The 23,403-nt window shown below is 41.9% G+C and overlaps 1 protein-coding gene across 2 annotated transcripts in view; it reads left to right on the forward strand.

The window, feature by feature from the left end:
* LOC124614027 (protein FAM193A-like) overlaps positions 1 to 23,403 on the forward strand; it is a 228,731-nt gene that overhangs the window by 113,127 nt on the left and 92,201 nt on the right. For both annotated transcript variants that reach the window (XM_047142845.1, XM_047142846.1), the window contains exon 14: positions 4,199 to 4,344. In XM_047142845.1, coding sequence (XP_046998801.1) covers positions 4,199 to 4,344 — 146 coding nt within the window. The remainder of the gene's footprint in view (positions 1 to 4,198; positions 4,345 to 23,403) is intronic.

The raw sequence follows: 23,403 nt of genomic DNA on the forward strand, positions 1-23,403 counted from the left end.
GTGGAGGAGTGGATGGCTGTTTTGAGGTGAAGCAATCATTTTGCAGAGAATCTCCGGGACATTTGATTCACCGCAGTTTTATTAGTCTCAGCCAGATTTGTGGGACTGTTGCCGTCTGTGTTTCTTTCCCTAGCAGTTTATGGAATCAAAACACCACCTAATCCTTTCGCAAACATTCTCAGTGAATATGATGGACCATTGGTGAGTACTCACATAATGCCCTGAAAGAGCATGCTGTTTTTTAAAAACATACTTTATAGGTGTTCTATGTAACTGCTATTGGTCACAAGTGATAATTCGTATCACATCATATGAAACATATGTGGAATCATCTATTGAACACATTAGAATTGTCCATTTTGAGTTATGGAATTGTTTTCATTAAAGGAGGCACAAACACAAGATCTTTAATGTAACCCCACAAAAGAAATGTATGGGATGTAGGTGGCCAAGAGCATAACACAGCATTGTCAGGCCCAGTATGACCGATCCAAAAATTTTGAAATATATCGATTTAAAAATATGAAAAACCCTTAAGATTCACTGTACTTGTCATGCCCAGTATGACCAATCCAAAGATTTTGAAATATATTGATTTAAAAATTTGGAAAACCCTTAAGATTTACATTCAAAACACTCTGGAACAAGTTTTCTTCAAAATCCAGTCACATGCTTTTACTACAGAACATTTATGTGAGAGATGTCAGCATCATCTCAGACAACTGCCATACTGAATTGAAAGTGTTATGAGTGTTTTGTAGCAACTAAACTGCGTAGCTGGCTGGTGTGGTATCATTCTGTACCTTAATGCATTTAGAAGTATATGAACTGCTGAAATAATGAAAAAAAGTAGAGAACTGACAGTTGTGCCAAAATTATGAAAGGAGGAAATGTTCTACGGACAACTCATCCTTCATTTTCAAGTTAAATTTGTTTACGATACTAGAGCGTATCAAGGCTGGTTTCATTTGCCATGATAACATACCTTACATGCAAGTTTCATTGTCGTGCTATAACACCAGAAATTTTGGGCCTTGCTGCATCTGGATGCAAACGGCAGACAATGTGAGGATAAATAAATGTGTGTCAACTTCAAAATCTAGATCAATGATTGCTGAGTGTTAATCAGTAAAACTGAATGAAGATTAGAAGGTGCATATTCTGTGCCGACACCAGGAAGACGTATAAACATCAACAATATTCACGACTCAACTCGTAAGTTCATGTGCCATTAAGACTACAAAAATAGCCACTGCCCAACCCACTAAGACAAAGAAGAAGAAAAATAAGTGACAAAACACTGGTGTTCGGGGGACAAAAGTTCTAAGGTCACTGAATTATGGCTGTACTGGCACCACCATCTCTGCAGACAAAGAATTATGGAAGAAGTTAAAAACTAAGAAAAATGGGTCCAAAACTCGCCAGTTTTGGACATTGAACTAGATCAGACAGAATTATCTAGCTCAAAGCTAAACTACTTTTTGCCGCATGCACCTTTCATTAATGCAAAGGGAAAGGCATAGAAAGAGCCATTGCATCCATTAAGTGACTCCCATAGTGCAGTTGATGTGAATAGTGAAAGGGATCATACGGAAGAACTGAGGCTTACAAGCAATTGCTGCAGCAGCAGAAGTGCTGTGTAGAGTAACCATACTTTATGCCCCCTACGCCTTTCTCAAATTAAAGTTTGACATTCAGGTTGTCAACAACCTAATTGTACAGCCCCCCCCCCCCCCCTGCCCATTTCTCGGTGAAAGTATTCTAAGTGCATTAAAATCTCCACAAGTCCCGAGCGTAATGGCACTGTGAGCTTCACACAGGGAGAATAGTTGTCTTTTGAATGTAGATACAACATGCTCTTCAGCACTGCCATTCTTTAATATTGGGCTGTAAATAAAATTTCCATACCTGACTGTGACTGTTCAGTGGATTTTCATTCCACTTGTGGACCTGGATACTGATAGCAGATTCAACAGTCAGTATTTGAGTATTGAGACTGCCTAATGAACACTTCCCAGACATGGTCCACCAAGTTACTGATGCAACCAATCCAAATTCTTCGGGGCATGCTTCTGCAAAGACTGTCTGTTCACTAGCAGATTGAACAGTGTCACTCTGCTGTTAGAGGCTGTTGCATGATTTGACAGTTCAATACCAGTCTGCTGCCAAATACCTCATAGGCTGTTTGATACCGAGGACTAAATGATGCCGAATTACAAAAGAGAGTAAAGAGAGATTGTTACGTGAATTTCTCTCCATGAATTGTTCCACAAAAACTACTGTAGTATGGGATACAATCAGTGAGATTTCTGAGTGTTGTGAGAAGGTGTCCAGTAACTGGTACAATGAGAAATGGCAGACTCCAGATGAGCTAGAGGGAAATGGCCCAGACAATAGCAAAACACTTCACACAGGTGGGTGCCATATTCAGCCAAGATATAATCTCCTGTCATTCCAGAGGACTCACTGAGTGGGGACATTGGAACTTTCAGTTGTGATGAGTTTAGCATTATATGTCTACCATCTGAAAGACGGATTTCATTTTGTCTGTACCTGGTAACACAACACTTGTTGAAACTTCGTGGCAGATTAAAACTGTGTGCCAGACTGAGGCTCGAACTTTGAGGAAAGGAGGTGAGATGCTGGTGGAAGTAAAGCTGTGAGGATGGTTGGGAGTCATGCTTGGGTTAGCTCAGTCAGTAGAGCACTTTCCCACAAAAGCCAGAGATCCCGAGATCAATACTCAGTCCAGCACACCATTTTAATACGCTGGGATGTTTCATATCAATGCACACTCCTCTGCAGACTGAAAATTTTGCTGTGAAAACAACACTTGCTCATGACAAAATCAATTGCACAAATATGCAGCACCTCACTGTGAAAACTAAAGAAACCATCCCTCAAACTATTTGAACTAAATTGGAATGTAGGACACTTCGTTCATGAAGGGGTGAGGGTGTACTACTACTCCTCAAACCAAGGAAGGGCCTTACTTGTGTGATTGGATACCTAAGTGCTGCCTTCACTAGCTCCTTCCAAATCCCCACTGCCATCAGTTGCCTTGATTCCTGTCTGCCCCAAATGGGATTGTCATGTTCTGTCTGCCCCTATGGGCAGCTCATTGCGCTCACCATTATGGACTGTCCATATTTTAATTACATAGTTAAGTCTCATCTACCAGGTATGCACATACTGCACCTTCCATTTATACGATAATAGTCCCTGAGCAATATAACCTAACCAACCTACAACAGTCTCAATCAGATGAACTATACATGTGACACTTTAATATAAAAGTCAATCAGCAGTAAATCTCCTTCTTCATTGTTCGTCTTCCTGTTCATGGCATACATCATTGCACCATTACACTATTGCTGTTTTGACCGACACGGGTTCCACACTCAAAATCTCGGAACAGACTGACCTAAAATGGCTTCAGGCCCAGTGCTTGTATAGCTTTGTAAAAATGACTGCCAAAGTTCCACATTGTAATTTTGATAATTTACGGTTAGAATTTTTGCATCTCAAATTAACTGAATCGTGTAAGAGAATTGGTTTTGGTCTGAAGAGTTTTGACTGAAATAAACATTCTCAATGATGAAACGGCAGAAAAAGCTAAATCAACAATGCCATACATAAATAAACAATGCCAGAAACTAAGTAAGTGCTGATGTTCCTACCATATTTTGGAAGTTAGCTACATTTATACTTAAAGGATTTGTGTGAGCTATTTTCCTAACTTTATCAGTAATATAGTAATTACATCTATTTACATGTCAGCAGATTGACTGGAATATGAAATAATTACTGTTAATTAATTGAGCTGAGCTGAACTTTAGCATAACTGCTTACTTGAAATTGTTCAAATTAATTAGGAACTTATTCTGACTAATGTAATTTAGCAAAGTTGGAACTGGTCTTATTCTCAGAATTACAGAATGACAGCTTTATCTTATGGCACATCTCTCACTAACATTAGTGATGCAAATAACAAAACAAAATGGAAAGGAGCCCCAGCTTGCTTTGCTACATCATCACTCCCATCACCTTGGGATTGCAAAGTCACCTGTCATTGTTTTATTAAGTGTGGTCCCTTAGGGATTGCAATGCATTTATGTTCTACCATGTGTATGTATTGTACTTTCCCTTCTTCCACGTGCACGCACTCTCCTCCTAAAATATTGTTTGTCTTTTCTAGATACTGATGGTGATGTCCCGGATGTGGAAGATTCTTCTAGCCAGGATGATACATGTTCAGAGCGCTCCAGTTCTACAACAACATCAACTCAGAGAGATTCCAGGCACTGTGACTGTTGCTACTGTGAAGTGTTTGGCCATGGAATGGTAACACATCATCTGTACTCAGTAAATTCTACACCTTTTATTGTTACATTTGTGTGTTAATGCCCCAAAAAGAGCCCAGAAACGTGTTAATTAAGATAAAAGTTGTCCAGAATGACAACTTCAATCTAGTGTATGGTGGTCTGAAACTCCCTGAGAGATTAAAACATGGAAGTTATTTGGTTTTAGTGTTGGTCTGACACACATATTTAATATGTTGATAAGTTTCACAACTGCTAAGTGTCAGTTGTATTGTGAAACTCCGCCTGGGCCACAGAATAGGGTTTGTTTCAGTCCTTCAAAATATGTTCTCTACCACAAGTGCTCACCAGCTAAGTTAACAGAACTTCTGCAGTGTTAAGAGGGTTAAAGAAAGGTCCAATTTGTTGGAATAGGTGGGGTGGACTTTGAGTCGTACATGGGTAGCTCAGCTGCTAAGTGCATTATCCATGAAAGGGAAGGATGTGGATGTAAATCTTGGTCTGGCACACATCTTTAATTACAGAGTGTAACCATTAGTGTCAAATTTTTTTTTCGTGTGTTTTTTAATTTATTATATTCCAGGCTAATTGAATAAACGAAATTCTGTATGAGAGTAAATATGAAATTTTTAATTTTGAAAATACGTGCCGTTGCCATATGGCAACACCAGGTGCTTACAGGAGCTAATATTCCGCATTGACGTAAGCACTTGATGTAGATAGGGTATGATCATATTCAGTTGTACAATTCATCCTTTAGAGTGCACCATTCATAAAATACTATAGATATAGAACTAATAATATATCTGAATTTGACCATACCGTACCTATATTGAGTGTCTATGTGAACACAGAATATTAGTTCTGTAAGTGCCTAGGGTTGCCAGGACAATGGCATTTATTTCGAAAATAAAAAAAAATAAAAAAATTGATAACTATTCTTGCGCAGCATTTAATTTATTCAATTAGCCTTAATACACAATACATAAAAAAACACATAAAAATTGAAAAGAAAAATAATTTTGGTGCTGATGGTTACACTATACAGGGTGATTCAAAAAGAATACCACAACTTTAAAAATGTGTATTTAATGAAAGAAACATAATATAACCTTCTGTTATACATCATTACAAACAGTATTTAAAAAGGTTTTTTTTTCACTCAAAAACAAGTTCAGAGATGTTCAATATGGCCCCCTCCAGACACACGAGCAATATCAACCCGATACTCCAACTCGTTCCACACTCTCTGTAGCATATCAGGCGTAACAGTTTGGATAGTGGCTGTTATTTCTCGTTTCAAATCATCAATGGTGGCTGGGAGAGGTGGCCGAAACACCATATCCTTAACATACCCCTATAAGAAAAAATCGCAGGGGGTGAGATCAGGGCTTCTTGGAGGCCAGTGATGAAGTGCTCTGTCACGGGCTGCCTGGCAGCCGATCCATCGCCTTGGGTAGTTGACGTTCAGACGATAACCTTTTTCGTAGGACTCTCCATACAGTTGATTGTGAAATTTGCAGCTCTCTGCTAGCTCTGCGAGTCGATTTTCCTGGGCTGCGAACAAATGCTTGCTGGATGCGTGCTACATTTTCATCACTCGTTCTCGGCCGTCCAGAACTTTTCCCTTTGCACAAACACCCAGTCTCTGTAAACTGTTAATACCAACGTTTAATACACCACCTATCAGGAGGTTTAACACCATACTTCGTTCGAAATGCACGCTGAACAACTGTCGTCGATTCACTTCTGCCGTACTCAATAACACATAAAGCTTTCTGTTGAGCGGTCGCCATCTTAGCATCAACTGACGCTGACGCCTAGTCAACAGCGCCTCAAGCGAACAAATGTACAACTAAATGAAACTTTATAGCTCCCTTAATTCGCTGACAGATAGTGCTTAGCTCTGCCTTTTGTCGTTGCAGAGTTTTAAATTCCTAAAGTTGTGGTATTCTTTTTGAATCACTCCGTATAACCAATTAAACATGTGCCAGACCAAGATTTACACCCACATCCTTGCCTTTCATGCGTCATATAACAAAGGTAATCACATATGTACACAGCAGTGAATTATTAGATGGACAGTTTATCATACTTCTAGTGGGAATGAAACAGAATGAAACACTCAGTGCATGATCTTTCTTTGCATATTGAACATATTGTTCTTACAAACGACGTACAGTTACTTCCAGCACACCTTTTCTTGTTATTCTCTACCGTGTGTTGAATAAAATGATCAGTCCAGTCAAACCTTTTGAAATAGGATATACATTTGTCTGTTGAAGGCTTTGATGCAGGTGTTCTCCCAGCTTGTGAGTTATGGTTGACAAGTTTTTGGTCTGGCTGATTTATTATACAGAACCCATATGTTCTGCATAGCTACCTCGAGCATCCATGTCGTCAGGGGCCAATACCATTTCTTGCTATGAATTTCTGTTTGGTAGCATCCCAGAAATTGGACCATTTGGTCTATTCCTCCCATGTACAAGTTAAACTTTACGATTACTTGAGACCTCAGGATTTCCACCTCCCCCTTTGTTTTCTGAGAAAATCTCTTAACTGTACCAACATGTTGGATACCATATGAGGAGTAGCTTATTGTGGCTACCACATTGTCCATTGGATGGACATACAGCAATCCATCATTTCTCTCAGTTATTGTTTTGTAGCACCCACGATTTTTCATGGAAGAATAGTCTTTACTTTGAAGTGGTTAGTTTTTTGGAATTCTATTTTCTCGTATAGAATTTTAAAAATGGGAAAAGTGCAGACCCAGAAAAATGTATAATGCAACTCCCTCTTCTCTGTTGGAATTTCATCAAGTAATGCCAGTAAGGAGCTCACTGTCTTGGCAAATACTTCTCCATATTCTGTGTGTGCTTTTGGACCTTTACCCCGGTAAAGTTCGATATTGACTGATTAGCGATTCTTAGCATCAAGGCTCCATGTTTTGGACCCAAATCATATTGGTTTAGCCCTAATAAATTGGTTTCAACCACAGTGGCCAAAATATTTAACTATGCTTTTGTCATATGGCAAATGCTCATCAAGTACAAAATTATCTATGCACCACTTCTTTACCATTTCCATAACTGGACAAATTTTCCAAGTCATTAATGTCAATTTTAATGTTATTGGCAGAGTGCAAAATCAGCAGAAATCTATCCTGCCTCATGGGTTACATACAGCTTGGTTCTTCATATCATTATTACTATCCCAGTAGTGTCTTCATTACTATCCCAGTAATGTCTTTTTAGATGGCAGTATATTTTACCCACTAACAAACAAAATCCCAATGAATCATTTAATCTCATCATACGTTATTTTGGATCTGCACAGTTAACAAATAATGCATAACATTTTGTTTCATCAACTAAATGCTAAGCTATCTCGTTGTCTATAAATCTTTCAAAAATCTTCAAAGCAGACATACTTTTATATTTAGAATAATCAGCTTCGGGAATTGAAGTATAGTATTAAGTGTTAAAATCTGCTTTGTTTATCTACTGTGATGGATCTGCTTCTCTTTCAGTGCTCCATTTCACTGTCTTTGACAGTGAAGGGGTTTGTATTGTACCAACATTGGCTGAAGGTAGAATAGAACGTAAAGCTGGACCAGGCAAAGGTGAAGATCCTGCTAATGAAGTGGCAGTGTCATAATCAATACCATTCTTGTATTATTGGCAAGTCTGACTTCTGCATTAGCCCTTAACGGCCGAGATGATAAATTATCAAGAGCCTGTAATGACATATTCAATACTGGTGAATGGTACACAAAATGTTAGTTGCCAAATTGTGAATTATATGGGAAATAACATATTTAGCCACAATTGTTCTCATCTCCTGAATCCTCAACTGTTTCTGTATTGACTTCTGTGTGCTCCGTGAAAATGTCTCCAGTCATATCCTCGTCTAGTAATATGTCTAAGACTTTAGCAAGCGAAAAGCCTGGCTTAAAAGATTCTTGTGAAAGGAACTCAAGAAGTAAAATAGGTAGTGCAAATGCTTAGTGTTGCAATATGACAACAACAATGTTCAAACTAAGGTATGCTGATCATTTTTTACCCACTTCACTAAATGTTATATCATCATGCCCAGCAGTGTATCTGTAACAGCACTACATAATAAGTTTGGGAAAAAAACCAGTAATAATTATCTGCTTAATAATAAACTTACTCAAAGTGTGCACTCATGTTTCTTGCAGTCTCTGTCAGCAGTCTTGTGACTTTGATAATAGCACAACAACAGGTAGGTGGAAACCAGCAGTGACCATCTTCTTGAGTTCTGCATTCTTTTTTGCATTGGAGGAAATGCTCCCCACCACTCTAGCTTGAAATTTTGAATACATAGGCAAATATTTAGTAGAATCATGTGCACCATTGCCATATGGCAATGTGAGGTGTTAGTGGGTTAAAGATGAAAGGTATGTAGACTAATCTCATAGTGATCTGTTATGAGATTTGAGTAACAGGGTGGACATAAGTAATAAATTACAAAAAGTTCATGAATGTTTTTGCATGTGCAAGCGCAAACTGTTTTGCCCCACTTTTATAGCTAATTTATTTGGAGGATTATATTAAGAACAGTAATAGTGCTGTCACCAGGTAATTTAGCCATTAGGATTCCGGAATTGGGATGTTATGTATTGCGTTTTTTTGAGACAGGTGTCAGTTTTTACAGGTGTTATTCTTGTTGGGTATTTGCCTTTGGTATTCTTTTGATTAGGAATGTGATAAATCAAACTTTTTTAGAGAAATGACTGTACTTCCAATCATGGAAGTTATTCTCAGTCTGATATAAGAATCCTGTAGCCATTGTTTCACAAATAATTTGTGTTAATGTTTTACAAAGCATTTGAATATAAGCCCTAACACGGGATCTTCTGTCCAATACCAGGAAACTAAAACATCTTGTTGAAAACAATAAAAAAGCTCTGTTATTATTGATATGTTGCATATTCAAAGTGTTGGGGAAGGAGCAGTTTGGCCTACAGTATAGCCCCACTTTGATGTTCCAGGATTAAGGTTTAGCAACTATTGGACATATTTGATTGGTTCCTTCAAATTTTCTACATTTGTAATGTTAATTTCCACCTACAGTTACATTGTCATAGTTACAAACTCCTCACTATTTACACTCAGTGAAACAATATTTGTGGAGCTGAAAAAGATATAATTATATAACTGACATAGAATGATACTGGAAAGGCATTGGCTTTCAAATAGTCATTACAAGCATTATGTGTAAGTTTGGTCAGTCCTAGACTTCTTAGTTATGAATCGATGTATGTCACTACAAATTGGAGCAGTGTGTGCTACTGGCACTTTGTCTCCTAACACTGCGATCCTGGCGACAACTATGTTGTATGTAGTTTTTAAGGCATTTCACAGTTCTGCTTATGTACAGTGTTGCGTAGAGCAAAACTTCAGATCAAGTGGAAAGTTCCCTATGCTATACATACATCTGAACTACATGCGAATTGTTGGGTGGGATGTTCCTTCATTAAAAAAAAAAAATTAATAATAACAATAATAATAATAATAATAATAATAATAAACCTCGTGGAGGCCCAGGAAAAGAATAGGCCTTCGGTATGTTCTGCCAGTCGTAAAAGGCGACGAAAAGAACAAACCACTAATAGGGCTAACCCCCCTTTTAGTGTGATTAGTTGGTTCAGGACAGAACTAATGAAGCCTCGGACAAGCGCTGTCGTGGTCGGGGACGACGCTTGAACCCTATGCCCGTCCACAATGATAACGACACTGCTAGCCACACGGAAAATGATTTAAATCCAAATAGAGGTGTTTTGCAGGATATGCTTCCTGCAACCACTCTAGAAGGAAAACAAAGACAGAGGATGAGATGGTCAGGTGAAGTTAACCGACACCTCATGTTCTGTTATTACCAAACAACAAACTTAGGAACCAACACAACTGGATACAGATCACAAGTATACACAAAATTTATTACCAAATACCCAGAATTAAAATTTTTAACAGAACAACAACTAGCTGATCAGATCCGTGTAATAATCAAAAATAACAGGATACCCCAGTCAGAATTAGAAAACATCAAACAAGTACAACAAATACTGGAACAAAATAATGTGCAATCAGAAGAAGAAGAAAATACAGTAAAGGACTCAAACATCCCAGAGCAAACAAACAAAGAACACCATGCATCAATTAAACAATCAGAGGAAAACGAAATCTTAAGACAGCCACCAGAACAAGCACAAATAGAACATGAAGTGACACACATGTTAGATATAGAAGAAAAATTTCAGCTAACATATATAGAATACAAAGACACAAATACAGATATTAGACCATTCTTGCGTAGACCACCAAATAACCCACAAGTCGAAACAACAACATCAACTATCAACACTATCATACACAACAAAATAAATGAAAATACAACTATGGAAAAGTTACAACTACTGGTTTATATAGGAGCACTCACTACACTAAATATACACGGTAGGTAGAGATCAGAACAAACCAACACACAGAAGAAACCCACAAAACCAGCATGGCAACACAGGCTACAAATCAGAATAGAAAAACTGAGAAAAGACATCAGACGGCTAACACAATTTATAAGAAATGAAATATCAGACAAAAAACGAAAAAGATTAGGTAAAATCTCACAACAAGAAGCGATAGAGCAATTAGATGAAAAGAAGCAGAAATTACAAGCATTGGCCAAACGACTTAGAAGATACAAAAAAAGTGAAAATAGAAGGAAACAAAACCAAACATTCAACACAAACCAAAAGAAATTTTATCAGACAATAGATAACACACGCATTAAAATAGACAACCCACCGAACATAACAGATGTGGAACACTTCTGGAGCTACATATGGTCAAACCCAGTACAACATAACAGGCATGCACGGTGGATACAAGCAGAAACAGACAAATACAAGATGATACCACAAATGCCTGAAGTGATAATTTTGCAACATGAAGTCACCCAAGCAATTAATTCTACGCACAATTGGAAAGCCCCTGGAAAAGATAAAATAGCAAATTTCTGGCTAAAGAAGTTCACCTGAACACATTCACATCTAACTAAATTATTTAACAGTTACATTGCAGACCCATACACATTCCCTGATGCACTTCACATGGAATAACTTATCTGAAACAGATCAAGCAGACACAGCAAACCCAGCAAAATATCGCCCCATAACATGCCTACCAACAATATACAAAATATTAACTTCAGTCATTGCACAGAAATTAATGACACATACAACACAGAAAAAATTATAAATTAAGAACAAAAAGGCTGTTGCAAAGGAGCATGAGGATGTAAAGAGCAACTGATAATAGATGCAGAGGTGACATATCAAGCTAAAACTAAACAAAGGTCGCTACACTACGCATACATTGATTACCGAAAAGCTTTTGATAGTGTACCCCACTCATGGTTACTACAAATATTGGAAATATACAAAGTAAATCCTAAATTGATACAGTTCCTAAACATAGTAATGAAAAATTGGAAAACCACACTTAATATCCAAACAAATTCAAGTAATACAACATCACAGCCAATACAGATTAAGCGTGGAATATACCAAGGAGACTCATTAAGTCCTTTCTGGTTCTGCCTTGCTCTGAACCCACTATCCAACATGCTAAATAATACAAATTATGGATACAATATTACTGGAACACAAAATCACACATTTGCTATACATGGATGATCTAAAACTACTGGCAGCAACAAATCAACAACTCAGCCAATTACTAAAGATAACAGAAATATTCAGCAGTGATATATATATGGCTTTTGGAACAGACAAATGTAAGAAAAATAGCGTAGTCAAGGGAAAACACACTAAACAAGATGATTACATATTGGATAACTACAGCAACTGCATAGAAGCGATGGAAAAAACAGATGCCTATAAATATCTAGGATACAGACAAAAAATAGGAATAGATAATACAAATATTAAAGAAGAACTAAAAGAAAAATATAGACAAAGACTACCAAAAATACTGAAAACAGAATTGACAGCTAGAAACAAGACAAAAGCTATAAATACCTATGCTATGCCAATATTGACCTACTCATTTGGAGTAGTGAAATGGAGTAACACAAACCTAGAAGCACTCAATACACTTACACGATCACAATGCCACAAATATAGAATACATCACATACATTCAGCAACAGAAAGATTCACATTAAGCAGAAAGGAAGGAGGAAGGGGATTTATCGACATAAAAAAACCTACATTATGGACAGGTAGACAATCTCAGAAAATTCGTTCTAGAACGAGCAGAAACTAGCAAAATACACAAAGCAATCACTCGTATAAATACATCGGCTACACCATTGCAATTTCATAACCACTTCTACAACCCTTTGGATCACATAACATCAACAGATACGAAGAAAGTAAATTGGAAAAAGAAAACACTACATGGCAAGCACCCGTATCATCTAACACAGCCACACATCGATCAAGACGCATCCAACACATGGCTAAGAAAAGGCAATATATACAGTGAGACGGAAGGATTCACGATTGCAATACAGGATCAAACAAGAAACACCAGATATTACAGCAAGCATATTATTAAAGAGCCCAATACCACAACAGATAAGTGCAGACTTTGCAAACAACAGAGAGAAACAGTAGATCACATCACAAGCGGATGTACAATACTAGCAAATACAGAATACCCCAGAAGACATGACAATGTAGCAAAAATAATACATCAACAACTTGCCATAAAACATAAACTAATAAAAGAACACGTTCCCACATACAAGTATGCACCACAAAATGTACTGGAGAATGATGAATACAAATTATACTGGAACAGAACCATTATAACAGATAAAACACCACCACATAAAAAACCTGACATCATACTCACCAATAAAAAGAAGAAATTAACACAACTAATCGAAATATCCATACCCAATACAACAAATATACAGAAGAAAACAGGAGAAAAAATTGAAAAATAAATCCAACTGGCTGAGGAAGTCAAAGGCATGTGGCATCAGGATAAAGTTGACATCATACCAATTATACTATCAACTACAGGAGTCATACCACACAATATCCACCAGTACATCAACGCAATACAGCTACATCCAAACGTATATATACAACTACAGAAATCTGTAATTATTGACACATGTTCGATTACCCGAAAGTTCCTAAATGTAATGCAACATATACCGTACAGTTAAAAGGAAGTCACGCTTGATCAAGGTCCGCGTCACTTTCCATTTTTAACCAGACATAACGTCTGTGACAGGAAAGAGAAATAATGATAATGATAATGATAATGATGATGATGATGATGATGATGATGATGACCATAATCTGGAAGAGACATTGACGTGTAAGATGCCTTACTTTTTATTTTGAGATAACGCCCATGTAATTAATATGTACAACTTCTAATGCTTCTTTTGAAATACGTCCTTATTTTTGAGATATTTGTTAGTTCGGGCTGGCAGCACAGCTAAAATTTAACTGCAAGTTTATGCCGTAAGACATTTCTAGAACGCAATGCTCCCTTTGGTTCAGCCACCTTATAAAATCGGTCAACACCCAACATTGACAACAGTGTTCCAGTATTTTGCATGTTCTTGTTAAAAAATTATTTTTATATCATGATGTACCAAGCATTTTGATTGAACGTTCAATTTATGTCTTGTTTACAGTTTTGTTTCATATGCAGGTAAAGCTCATTGAGATAAGCATTCAGGAAACTTCGTTTGAATACCTCACTTGAATGAACATTCTGTCACCAGAACATCCCTCAGCAAAAGAACAATAACGTAAAGCGTGTTGAATACAAACGCCAACTTTGAATGTTTCTGGATCTCCTTCATACTATCTTTTCCCCATCACCTTGTACCCAATTCCTCCAACTCCTTGTACTCAAGTTACTCCCACACCCCTGACCCCCTTGTACCCAATTTCTCCCACCACCTCTTACCCCCTTTCTCCCACCGCCTCTTATCCCCGTGTACACAGTTCCCCAACCACCACTGATCTCCTTCCTCCCACAATCTCTTACTACCTTGGCCTGCATCATTGAACTCCTTTCCCTCACCACTCTGTACCCCTCACCCTGCCCATTTCCTCCGATCCCTGACTCCAGTTGCCCATCCCCTCACAGCCGCTTTCGCCCATCCCCTCACAGCCGCTTTCGCCCATCCCCTCCTACCTCCTTTCGCCCGTCCCCTCGTGCCCCCTTTGGCCCCCCCTCCCCCCGCTTGGCCTATAGCCCCCCCCCCCTCTCCCCCACTTCTCTGCCCCCCCCTTTTACCCAATCCCTCCTCATGCCACCTTTCACACTTACAACTTCAACGTTTTACAGGGGAATTTACATGAAATTCAGAATGTAGAAAATAATGTGCTGGTGGAAGTAAAGCTGTGAGCATGGGTCATGAGCTCTGCGTAGGTAACTCACTCAGTGAAGTGCATGACTGCGAGAACCAAAGATCCTGAGTTGGGAGTACTGGTCCGACACACAGTTTTAATCTGTTCAGAAGTTTCATATTAGTGCATACACTGCTCAGTGCTAAAAATTCAGATGGGAGTTAAAATTTCATCCTTCATGTAGTTTTTGAGAGGAAAGTAAGTTTTCAAAGAGCATACATCAACAGTATGGCTGAAACTTCTTATTTGGATTGCATACTTAGTGGTAGGAGGCAGTTGACATGACGTGGCTTATTTTCAACAATCAGTCATATATTTCCAGATATTAGAAAAGTTCCTACTTTACTTTTTTTGGATAATCAGTCTTGTGGCTGGTTTGATGTGGCCTGCCACAAATTTCTCAGAGTAGCACTTGCGACGTATGTCCTCAAATACTTGTTGGATGTATTCCAATCTCTGTTTTCCTCCACAATTCTTGCCCTCTGCAGCACCCTTTAGTACCATGCAAGTTATACCCTGATGTCTTAACCGCTGTCCTGTCATTCTGTCCCTTGTCCTTGTCAGTGTTTTCCACATATCGCTTTCATCTCTGATTCGGCGCAGGGCCTCCTCATTCCTTACCAGCCCACCTAATTTTCGACGTTCACCTGTAGCACCACATCTCAAATGTTTTGATTCTCTTCTGTTCTGGTTTTCCCACAGTCCGTGTTTCACATCCATACAATGCTGTTCTCCAAATGTACATTCTCAGAAATTTCTTCCTCAGATCAAGGCCTGTGTTTGGTACTAGTAGACTTCTCTTGGCCAGAAATGCCCTTTTTGGCAGTGCTATTCTGCTTTTGATGTCCTCTATGCTCTGTCCATCATTGGTTATTTTGCTGCCTAGATAGCAGAATTCCTTAACTTCATCTACTTCGTGACCATCAGTCCTGATGTTAAGTTTCTCGCTGTTCTCATTTCTGCTGCTTTTCATTTCTTTCGCTTTTCTTTGATTTACTCTCTGTTGGTATTCTGTAGTCATTAGACTGTTCATTCCATTCAGCAGATCCTGTAATTCTTTTTCACTTTCACTCAAGATAGCAATGTCATCAGCGAGCGAATCGTATCATTGATATCCTTTTACCTTGAATTTTAATTCCACTTCTGAACCTTTCTTTTATTTCCATCACTGCTTCTTCAATGTACAGATTGAACAGTAGGGGTGAAAGAATACACCACTGTCTTAAAACCTTTTTAATCCGAGTACTTCGTTCTTGGTCATCCACTTTTATTATTCCCTCTTGGCTCTTGTACATATTGCATATAACCCATTTCTCTGTATAGCTTACCCCCATTTTTCTCAGAATTTCGAATATCTCGCACCGTTTTACATTGTCAAACACTTTACCTGGGTTGACAGATCCTATGAATGTGTATTCATTTTTCTTCAGTCTTGCTTCCATTATCAACCGGAACCTTAGACTTGCTTCTTTGGTACCTTTACCTTTCTTAAAGCCAAACTGACCATCATCTAATACATCCTCAGTTTTCTTTTCCATTCTTCTGTATATTATTCTAGTCAGCAACTTGGATGGGCTATTAATCTGATTGTGCGACGATTCTCACATTTGTCAGTTCTTGCAGTCTTCACAATTGGGTGGATGATACACTACCTGACTTCTGGAAAAGTGTCACCAGATAGTCTGGCGACACACTAACACAATCTATACGCCAACATGAATAGCCGTTTTATTGCCCCTTCCTGCAATGATTTTAGGAATTCTGGTGGAATGTTATCTGTTCCTTCTGCCTTATTTGATCTTAAACCCTCCAAAGCTCTCTTAAATTCTGATTCTAATACTGGATCCGCCAGCTCTTCTAAATCGACTCATGTTTCTTCTCCTATCACATTAGACAAATCTTCTCCCTCATAGAGGTGTTCAGTGTACTCATTCTACCTATCCCCCCCGCGGGTCCAGGGGTTAGAATAGACCCGAGGTATTCCTGCCTATCGTAAGAGGTGACTAAAATGGTTCAAATGGCTCTGAGCACTATGGGACTCAACATCTTAGGTCATCAGTCCCCTAGAACTTAGAACTACTTAAACCTAACTAACCTAAGGACATCACACACACCCATGCCCGAGGCAGGATTCGAACCTGCGACCGTAGCAGTCCCGCGGTTCCGGACTGCAGCACCAGAACCACACGGCCACCGCGGCCGGCAGATGACTAAAAGGAGTCCCTCCCTCTCAAGGGGGTAGTTAGCACCTGCGTCTGGAGATGGACGGTTCCATGACCTATATTTGCGGTCATTTTGGTTTTTCACTTCTTCTGGTTTCTTCCTTCCTTTGGTTGGTTCCTTTCTTTGTTCTTCTCCATCTCACTGTCTTACTTACTTTTTCCCTTGCCTTCCTCTCCTTGCCCTCTCTGGTCTCCGCCTCGGCATTTGAGACAGTCCGTCCTTACTCTCCCTCTCTCCCTTCTTTTTCCTCTTCTTCCTTCCTCCCTGTGCGTGCCTGAAGGCCGACCCATGCGTTCGCACGCGTAGCCGGTGACGGGGTAACGCGTAAATCCCCGCCCTGGGTAGACAAGTAAGGCACGCACGTACCCCCTGGTAAAGGCCAGGCCCAGGGAGGGGTGAGAGCTGACACCTTCTGACCATGCCGATTGGTCCCTCCGTCCGTGTCTCGGGAGGTGTGAACTGAGGTGTAAACATTCACCTAAGGCGGGAGTGCCCTCTGAGAGGGTCTCCACAAGGAAAGAGCGCGCCATCGGAGACGCTGGGGGGTTCCTCCGCAATGGATTTCTCTTCTTCTTCTGTCTCGACTTCTGCCCAAAAACGGAAACTTGACCAACCGCCAGTGACAAAAGTACTACCGCCTGCCCCACAGTTCCTTGTAGTTTCTTGATCTGAGGACGGAAAGGATTTTTTGTCTGTCAACCCTTTCGTTATCCAGAAGGACGTAGATGCCATAGCCGGACCTGTCAAGTCTTGTACCAGGTTGCGTAACGGTACCTTGTTAGTAGAAACTGAGAGCCCCTTTCAGGCACAAAAACTGCTTAGGGCCACACTCCTGTACTCTTTCCCTGTCCGGGTGGAGGCTCACCGCACTTTGGATTCGTCTCGTGGTGTGGTATATACTAGATCACGCGATGGATTGACTGACGAGGAGATTCAGTCTTTCCTCGCTGAGCAGGGCGTGACGGCTGTCCATAGGGTCATGAAAAGGGTCAACAATGACCTTGTACCGACCCAGACACTTTTCTTGACCTTTGATAGTGTTCAGCTGCCGTCGCGCATCAAAGCAGGCTACGAGGTTATTTCTGTTCGCCCCTGTGTCCCGACACCTACGCGCTGCTACCAGTGTCAGCGTTTTAATCACACTCGCCAGTCTTGTTCCAATGCGGCTAAATGTGTCACTTGTGGCAGGGATGCCCATGAGGGTGACTGTCCACCTGCGTCTCCTCGTTGTGTGAACTGTCAGGGTGACCATGCAGCGTCCTCCCGCGACTGTCCTATCTACAAGGAAGAACGCTGTATACAGGAAATTCGGGTCAAAGAGAAAGTGTCCACCTTGGCTGCTCACAAGCTATTTGCTAGTAGGAAGCCCACGCTGCTCCCAGCGGGGAAATACAGTACTGTCCTCGCCTCTCCTCGGACTACCAGGGAGGTGGCGACACAGACATGCGATCTGACCTTCAGCACTACGGTCGTCCATTCGACCAGTGCTAAGATCGCCCGGTCGACGTCTCCTCTTCCTTCCGTCACCCCTCAGACACAAGCACCTTCATCAGCTTCTGCCAAGACGAAGACCCAGAAGTCAGATGCACGGGCCTTCAAGAAGGAACCGTCCCGTGCAGACTTCCTACGTACCTCGAACTCCCAGCCATCGACCAGTACTTCCACTAAACGATCTTCCAAGAAGGCTCATAGGAAGCACAGTTCTCCTCCTCCGCCACGGCGCATTTCTTCTCCTGTGCCACCCAGCAGTTGCCGCCCCAGGCCATCATCCATTTCGCCTGGCCGCACCGCTGGTAGCCGAACATCTGGCCGTTCACTGGCGGAGGAAGCTCCCCCTCCCGGCCATCTTAACAAGGTGGCCGATGAACCTATTGAACCAATGGACGATGGCTCTCCGCCTACTGATAGCGGCGGCAGTGCTCGCTCGAAGCCAGGCCCTCAACGGCCTTCGAGGTGACCCCTTCTTGCATCTTCTTTTTCATCTCACGATGGCACTTATTCACTGGAATATTCGCAGCATTCGCTCCAACCGAGAGGACTTAAAGTTGCTGCTCCGCTTGCACCCTCCACTCGTCGTAGCCCTCCAGGAAACGAAGCTACACCCATGCGATCAAATTACCTTGGCACACTACACCTGTATGCGTTTTGACCTACCCCCTGTGGCAAGTATTCCGGCTCATGGAGGGGTTATGTTGCTGGTCCGGGATGATATTTGCTACGATCCCATCACATTGCACACCGGCCTGCAGGCAGTTGCCTTCCGAATTACTCTCCCCACTTTTACATTTTCCATTTGTACCGTTTACACTCCATCGTTGTCTGCCGTTACCAGGGCAGACATGATGCACATTATTGCTCAGCTACCTGCACCATTTTTGTTAACTGGAGACTTCAATGCCCACCATCCCCTTTGGGGCTCTCCAGCATCCTGCCCGAGGGGCTCCCTGTTAGCAGACCTTTTCAACCACCTCAATCTTGTCTGCCTCAATACTGGTGCCCCTACTTTTCTTTCAGACACAACTCACACCTATTCCCATTTAGACCTCTCTATATGTACTACCCAACTTGCACGCCGGTTGAGTGGTATGCACTTTCTGATACATACTCGAGCGACCACTTCCCGTGTGTTATCCATCTCCTGCATCATACCCCCTCTCTGTGCTCAACTAGTTGGAACATCTCCAAAGCAGACTGGGGGCTCTTCTCTTCCAGGGTGACCTTTCAGCATCAAACCTTCACAAGCTGCGATAGTCAGGTCGCACACCTCACGGAAGTCATTCTCACTGCTGCTGAATATTCCATCCCTCACACTACTTCTTCTCCACGTCGCGTACCGGTCCCCTGGTGGACTGCAGCATGTAGAGACGCTTTACGTGCTCGTCTACGTGCTTTACGCACCTTTAAACGCCACCCTACAGTGGCGAATTGTATCAATTATAAATGATTACGTGCGTAGTGTCGTCGTATTATTAAAGAAAGCGAGAAAGCCAGCACCTTCAACAGTTTTACTCCTCCTTCTGTTGTCTGGGGTAGCCTGCACCGGCTATCTGGCACTAAGGTCCACTCACCAGTTTCTGGCTTTACGGTCGTGAATGACGTCCTTGTGGCCCCTGAGGATGTCTCCAATGCCTTCGGCCGCTTTTTCGCAGAGGTTTCAAGCTCCACTCATTACCACCCTGCCTTCCTCCCCCGAAAACAGGCAGAGGAGGCTAGGCCACCTAACTTCCGCTCATCGAATCGTGAAAGTTATAATGCCCCATTCACCATGCGGGAACTCGAACATGCACTTGCCCGGTCACGGTCCTCAGCTCCAGGGCCTGATTCTATTTATATTCAGATGCTGAAGAACCTTTCTCCTGCGGGTAAAGGTTTCCCTCTTCGTACTTATAATCACATCTGGATTGAGGGACATCTTCCCGCATGCTGGCGCGAGTCGATTGTTGTACTGATTCTTAAGCCGGGGAAGGACAAGCACTTGCCTTCCAGTTATCGACCCATCTCGCTTACCAGCTGTGTCTGTAAGGTGATGGTGTGAATGGTTAACTCTCGTCTGGTTTGGCTGCTCGAATCTCGACACCTACTTACCAATGTACAATGTGGATTTCGTAGGCGCCGCTCTGCTGTTGACCATCTGGTTACCTTGTCGACCTTCATTATGAATAACTTCTTGCGGAACTGCCCGACCGCGGCTGTGTTCTTTGATTTGGAGAAGGCTTACGACGCCTGTTGGAGGGCACGCATTCTCCGCACCATGCATATATGGGGCCTTCACGGTCGCCTCCCTCTTTTTATTCGTTCCTTTTTAATGGATTGACAGTTCAGGGTACTTGTGGGTTCTGTCCTGTCAGACACCTTTCGCCAGGAGAATGGGGTGCCACAGGGCTCAGTTTTGAGCTTCACTCTCTTCGCCATAGCGATCAATCCAGTAATGTATTGCCTCCCAGCTGATGTATCAGGCTCCCTTTTCGTGGACGATTTTACCATCTATTGCAGCGTGCAGTGTGCACGTGTCCTGGAGCGCTGTCTTCAGCGTTCTCTTGACCGTCTTTACTCCTGGAGTGTCGCCAATGGCTTCCGTTTTTCTACCGAGAAGACGGTCTGTATTAACATCTGGCGCTACAAAGAGTTTCTCCCACCGTCCTTATGACTCGGTCCCATTGCTCTCCCATTCGTGGAGACAACAAAATTTTTAGGTCTTCCATTTGACAGGAAATTTAGCTGGTCTCCACATGTGTCATATTTGGCTGCCCGTTGTACCCGTTCTCTAAATGTCCTCCGTGTTCTCAGTGGTATGTCGTGGGGAGCGGATCGAACGATCCTACTTCGCCTATATTGGTCGATCGTCCGCTCCAAGCTGGATTATGGGAGCTTTGTATACTCCTCTGCACGGCCGTCCATCTTACGCCGCCTCAACTCCATACAACATCGGGGTTTACGTCTTGCGATCGGAGTGTTTTATACTAGTCCCATCGAGAGTCTTCATGCTGAAGCCGATGAATTGCCACTCACCTACTGGCGCGATATACTGCTTTGTCGGTATGCCTGTCGGCTACTGTCAATGCCCGACCTCCCGTCTTATCGTTCCATTTTTGACGACTCTCTCGACAGTCAATACGGGTTGTATGTCTCTGCCCTGCTACCCCCTGGAGTCCGCTTTCGTCGCCTCCTTCAACACCTTGATTTTTCACTCCCTGCAACCTTTAGAGTGGGCGAGAGCCACACGCCACCTTGGCTCCAGGCTCAGGTTCGTGTTCACCTTGACCTCAGCTCACTCCCAAAGGAGGTTACCCCCGGTTCGGTATACCCCTCCCATTTTCTCGAACTTCGTTCGAAGTTCATTAATATGACCTTCATTTATACAGATGGCTCTAAGACCAATGACGGTGTCGGGTGTTCTTTTATTGTCGGGGCACAAAGTTTCAAATACCGGCTCCATGGCCATTGTTCGGTCTTCACAGCTGAGCTCTTTGCCCTCTACCAGGCTGTTCTTTACATCTGCCGCCACCGATCCAACGCTCTCTTCAGCAGCTGGTGGACGACGGTTCTCCGGTTAGCTTTATGTGGGTTCCTGGCCATGTCGGTATCCCTGGGAACGAAGCTGCAGATGCCACGGCCAAGGCTGCGGTCCTCCAGCCTCGGACAGCTTCTTGTTGTGTCCCTTCATCAGATTGTAGCAGGGTCATTTGTCGGCGCATTTTATTGCTGTGGCATGCCGATTGGGCTGCACTTTCGGACAACAAGCTTCGGGCCTTGAAACCTCTTCCTGTGGCTTGGACGTCGTCCTCACGCCCTTTTCAGCGGGAGGAGGTCGTTTTGGCCCGGATACGAATTGGACACTGCCGGTTCGGCCATCGCCATCTGCTGACGGCTGCGCCGGCGCCCTTCTGCCCATGTGGGCAATTGCTGACGGTCCGCCACAATTTAACATCCTGTCCGGATTTTAATACACCGCGTCTTGATCTTGGCCTGCCGTGTACTCTGGATGCCATTTGAGTGGATGACCCAGGAGCAGCTACTCGCGTTCTTCATTTTATCAACTTGACAAACCTGTCTAAGGACATTTGATTATGCCTTTTTTTTTTAAATCCTCTGCATGTCTATGTCTTTTATAGTATTGTCCCTTTTAGTTGCTGTTTTAACCTTGTGCCTCGCGGTGCATTCCTAACTTAGTCTGGGCGCTAATGACCATTGTAGTTGTGCGCTCTCTTAGCTTCCCTGTGCTTCCTATTTATTTCATTCCTCAGTGACTTGTATTTCTGTATTCCTGAATTTCCCTGAACATTTACGTACTTCCTTCATTCACTGATCAACTGAAGTATTTTTTCTGTTACCCACAGTTTCTTCACAGTTACCTTCTTTGTACCTATGTTTTCCTTTCCAACTTTTATGATTGCCATATTTAGAGATGTCCATTCCTCTTAAACTGAACTGCCAACTTAACTATCCCTCATTGCCACCCCTATAGCCTAGAGGACTGAAAAGCGTATCTCTTCAACTCTTCATCACTACTACATTGTGATCTGAGTCTATATCTGCTCTTGGGTACACCTTGCAATCCAGTATCGGGATTTCGGAATCTCAGCCTGACCATGGTGTAACTTGACTGAAATCTTCCCTTATCACACAGCCTTTTCCAAATATACCTCCTCCTCCTCTTGTGATTCTTGAACCGAGTGTTTGCTATTATTTGCTGAAATTTACTACAGAACTCAATTAGTCTTTCTCTTCTCTCTCATTCCTTGTCCCAAGCCCATATTCTCCTGTAACCTTTTCTTTTGCTCATTCCCCTACAACTGCATTCCAGCCCCCCATGACTAGTAGATTTTCATCTCCCTTAACATACTGTATTTCCCTTTCAATATCCTCATATACGTTATCTCGCTCTTCTTCTTCAGCTTGTGACGTTGGCATGTATACCTGAACTAT

Source organism: Schistocerca americana, chromosome 4 (assembly GCF_021461395.2).
Source record: "Schistocerca americana isolate TAMUIC-IGC-003095 chromosome 4, iqSchAmer2.1, whole genome shotgun sequence".
Classification (NCBI taxonomy): Eukaryota; Metazoa; Arthropoda; class Insecta; order Orthoptera; family Acrididae; genus Schistocerca; species Schistocerca americana.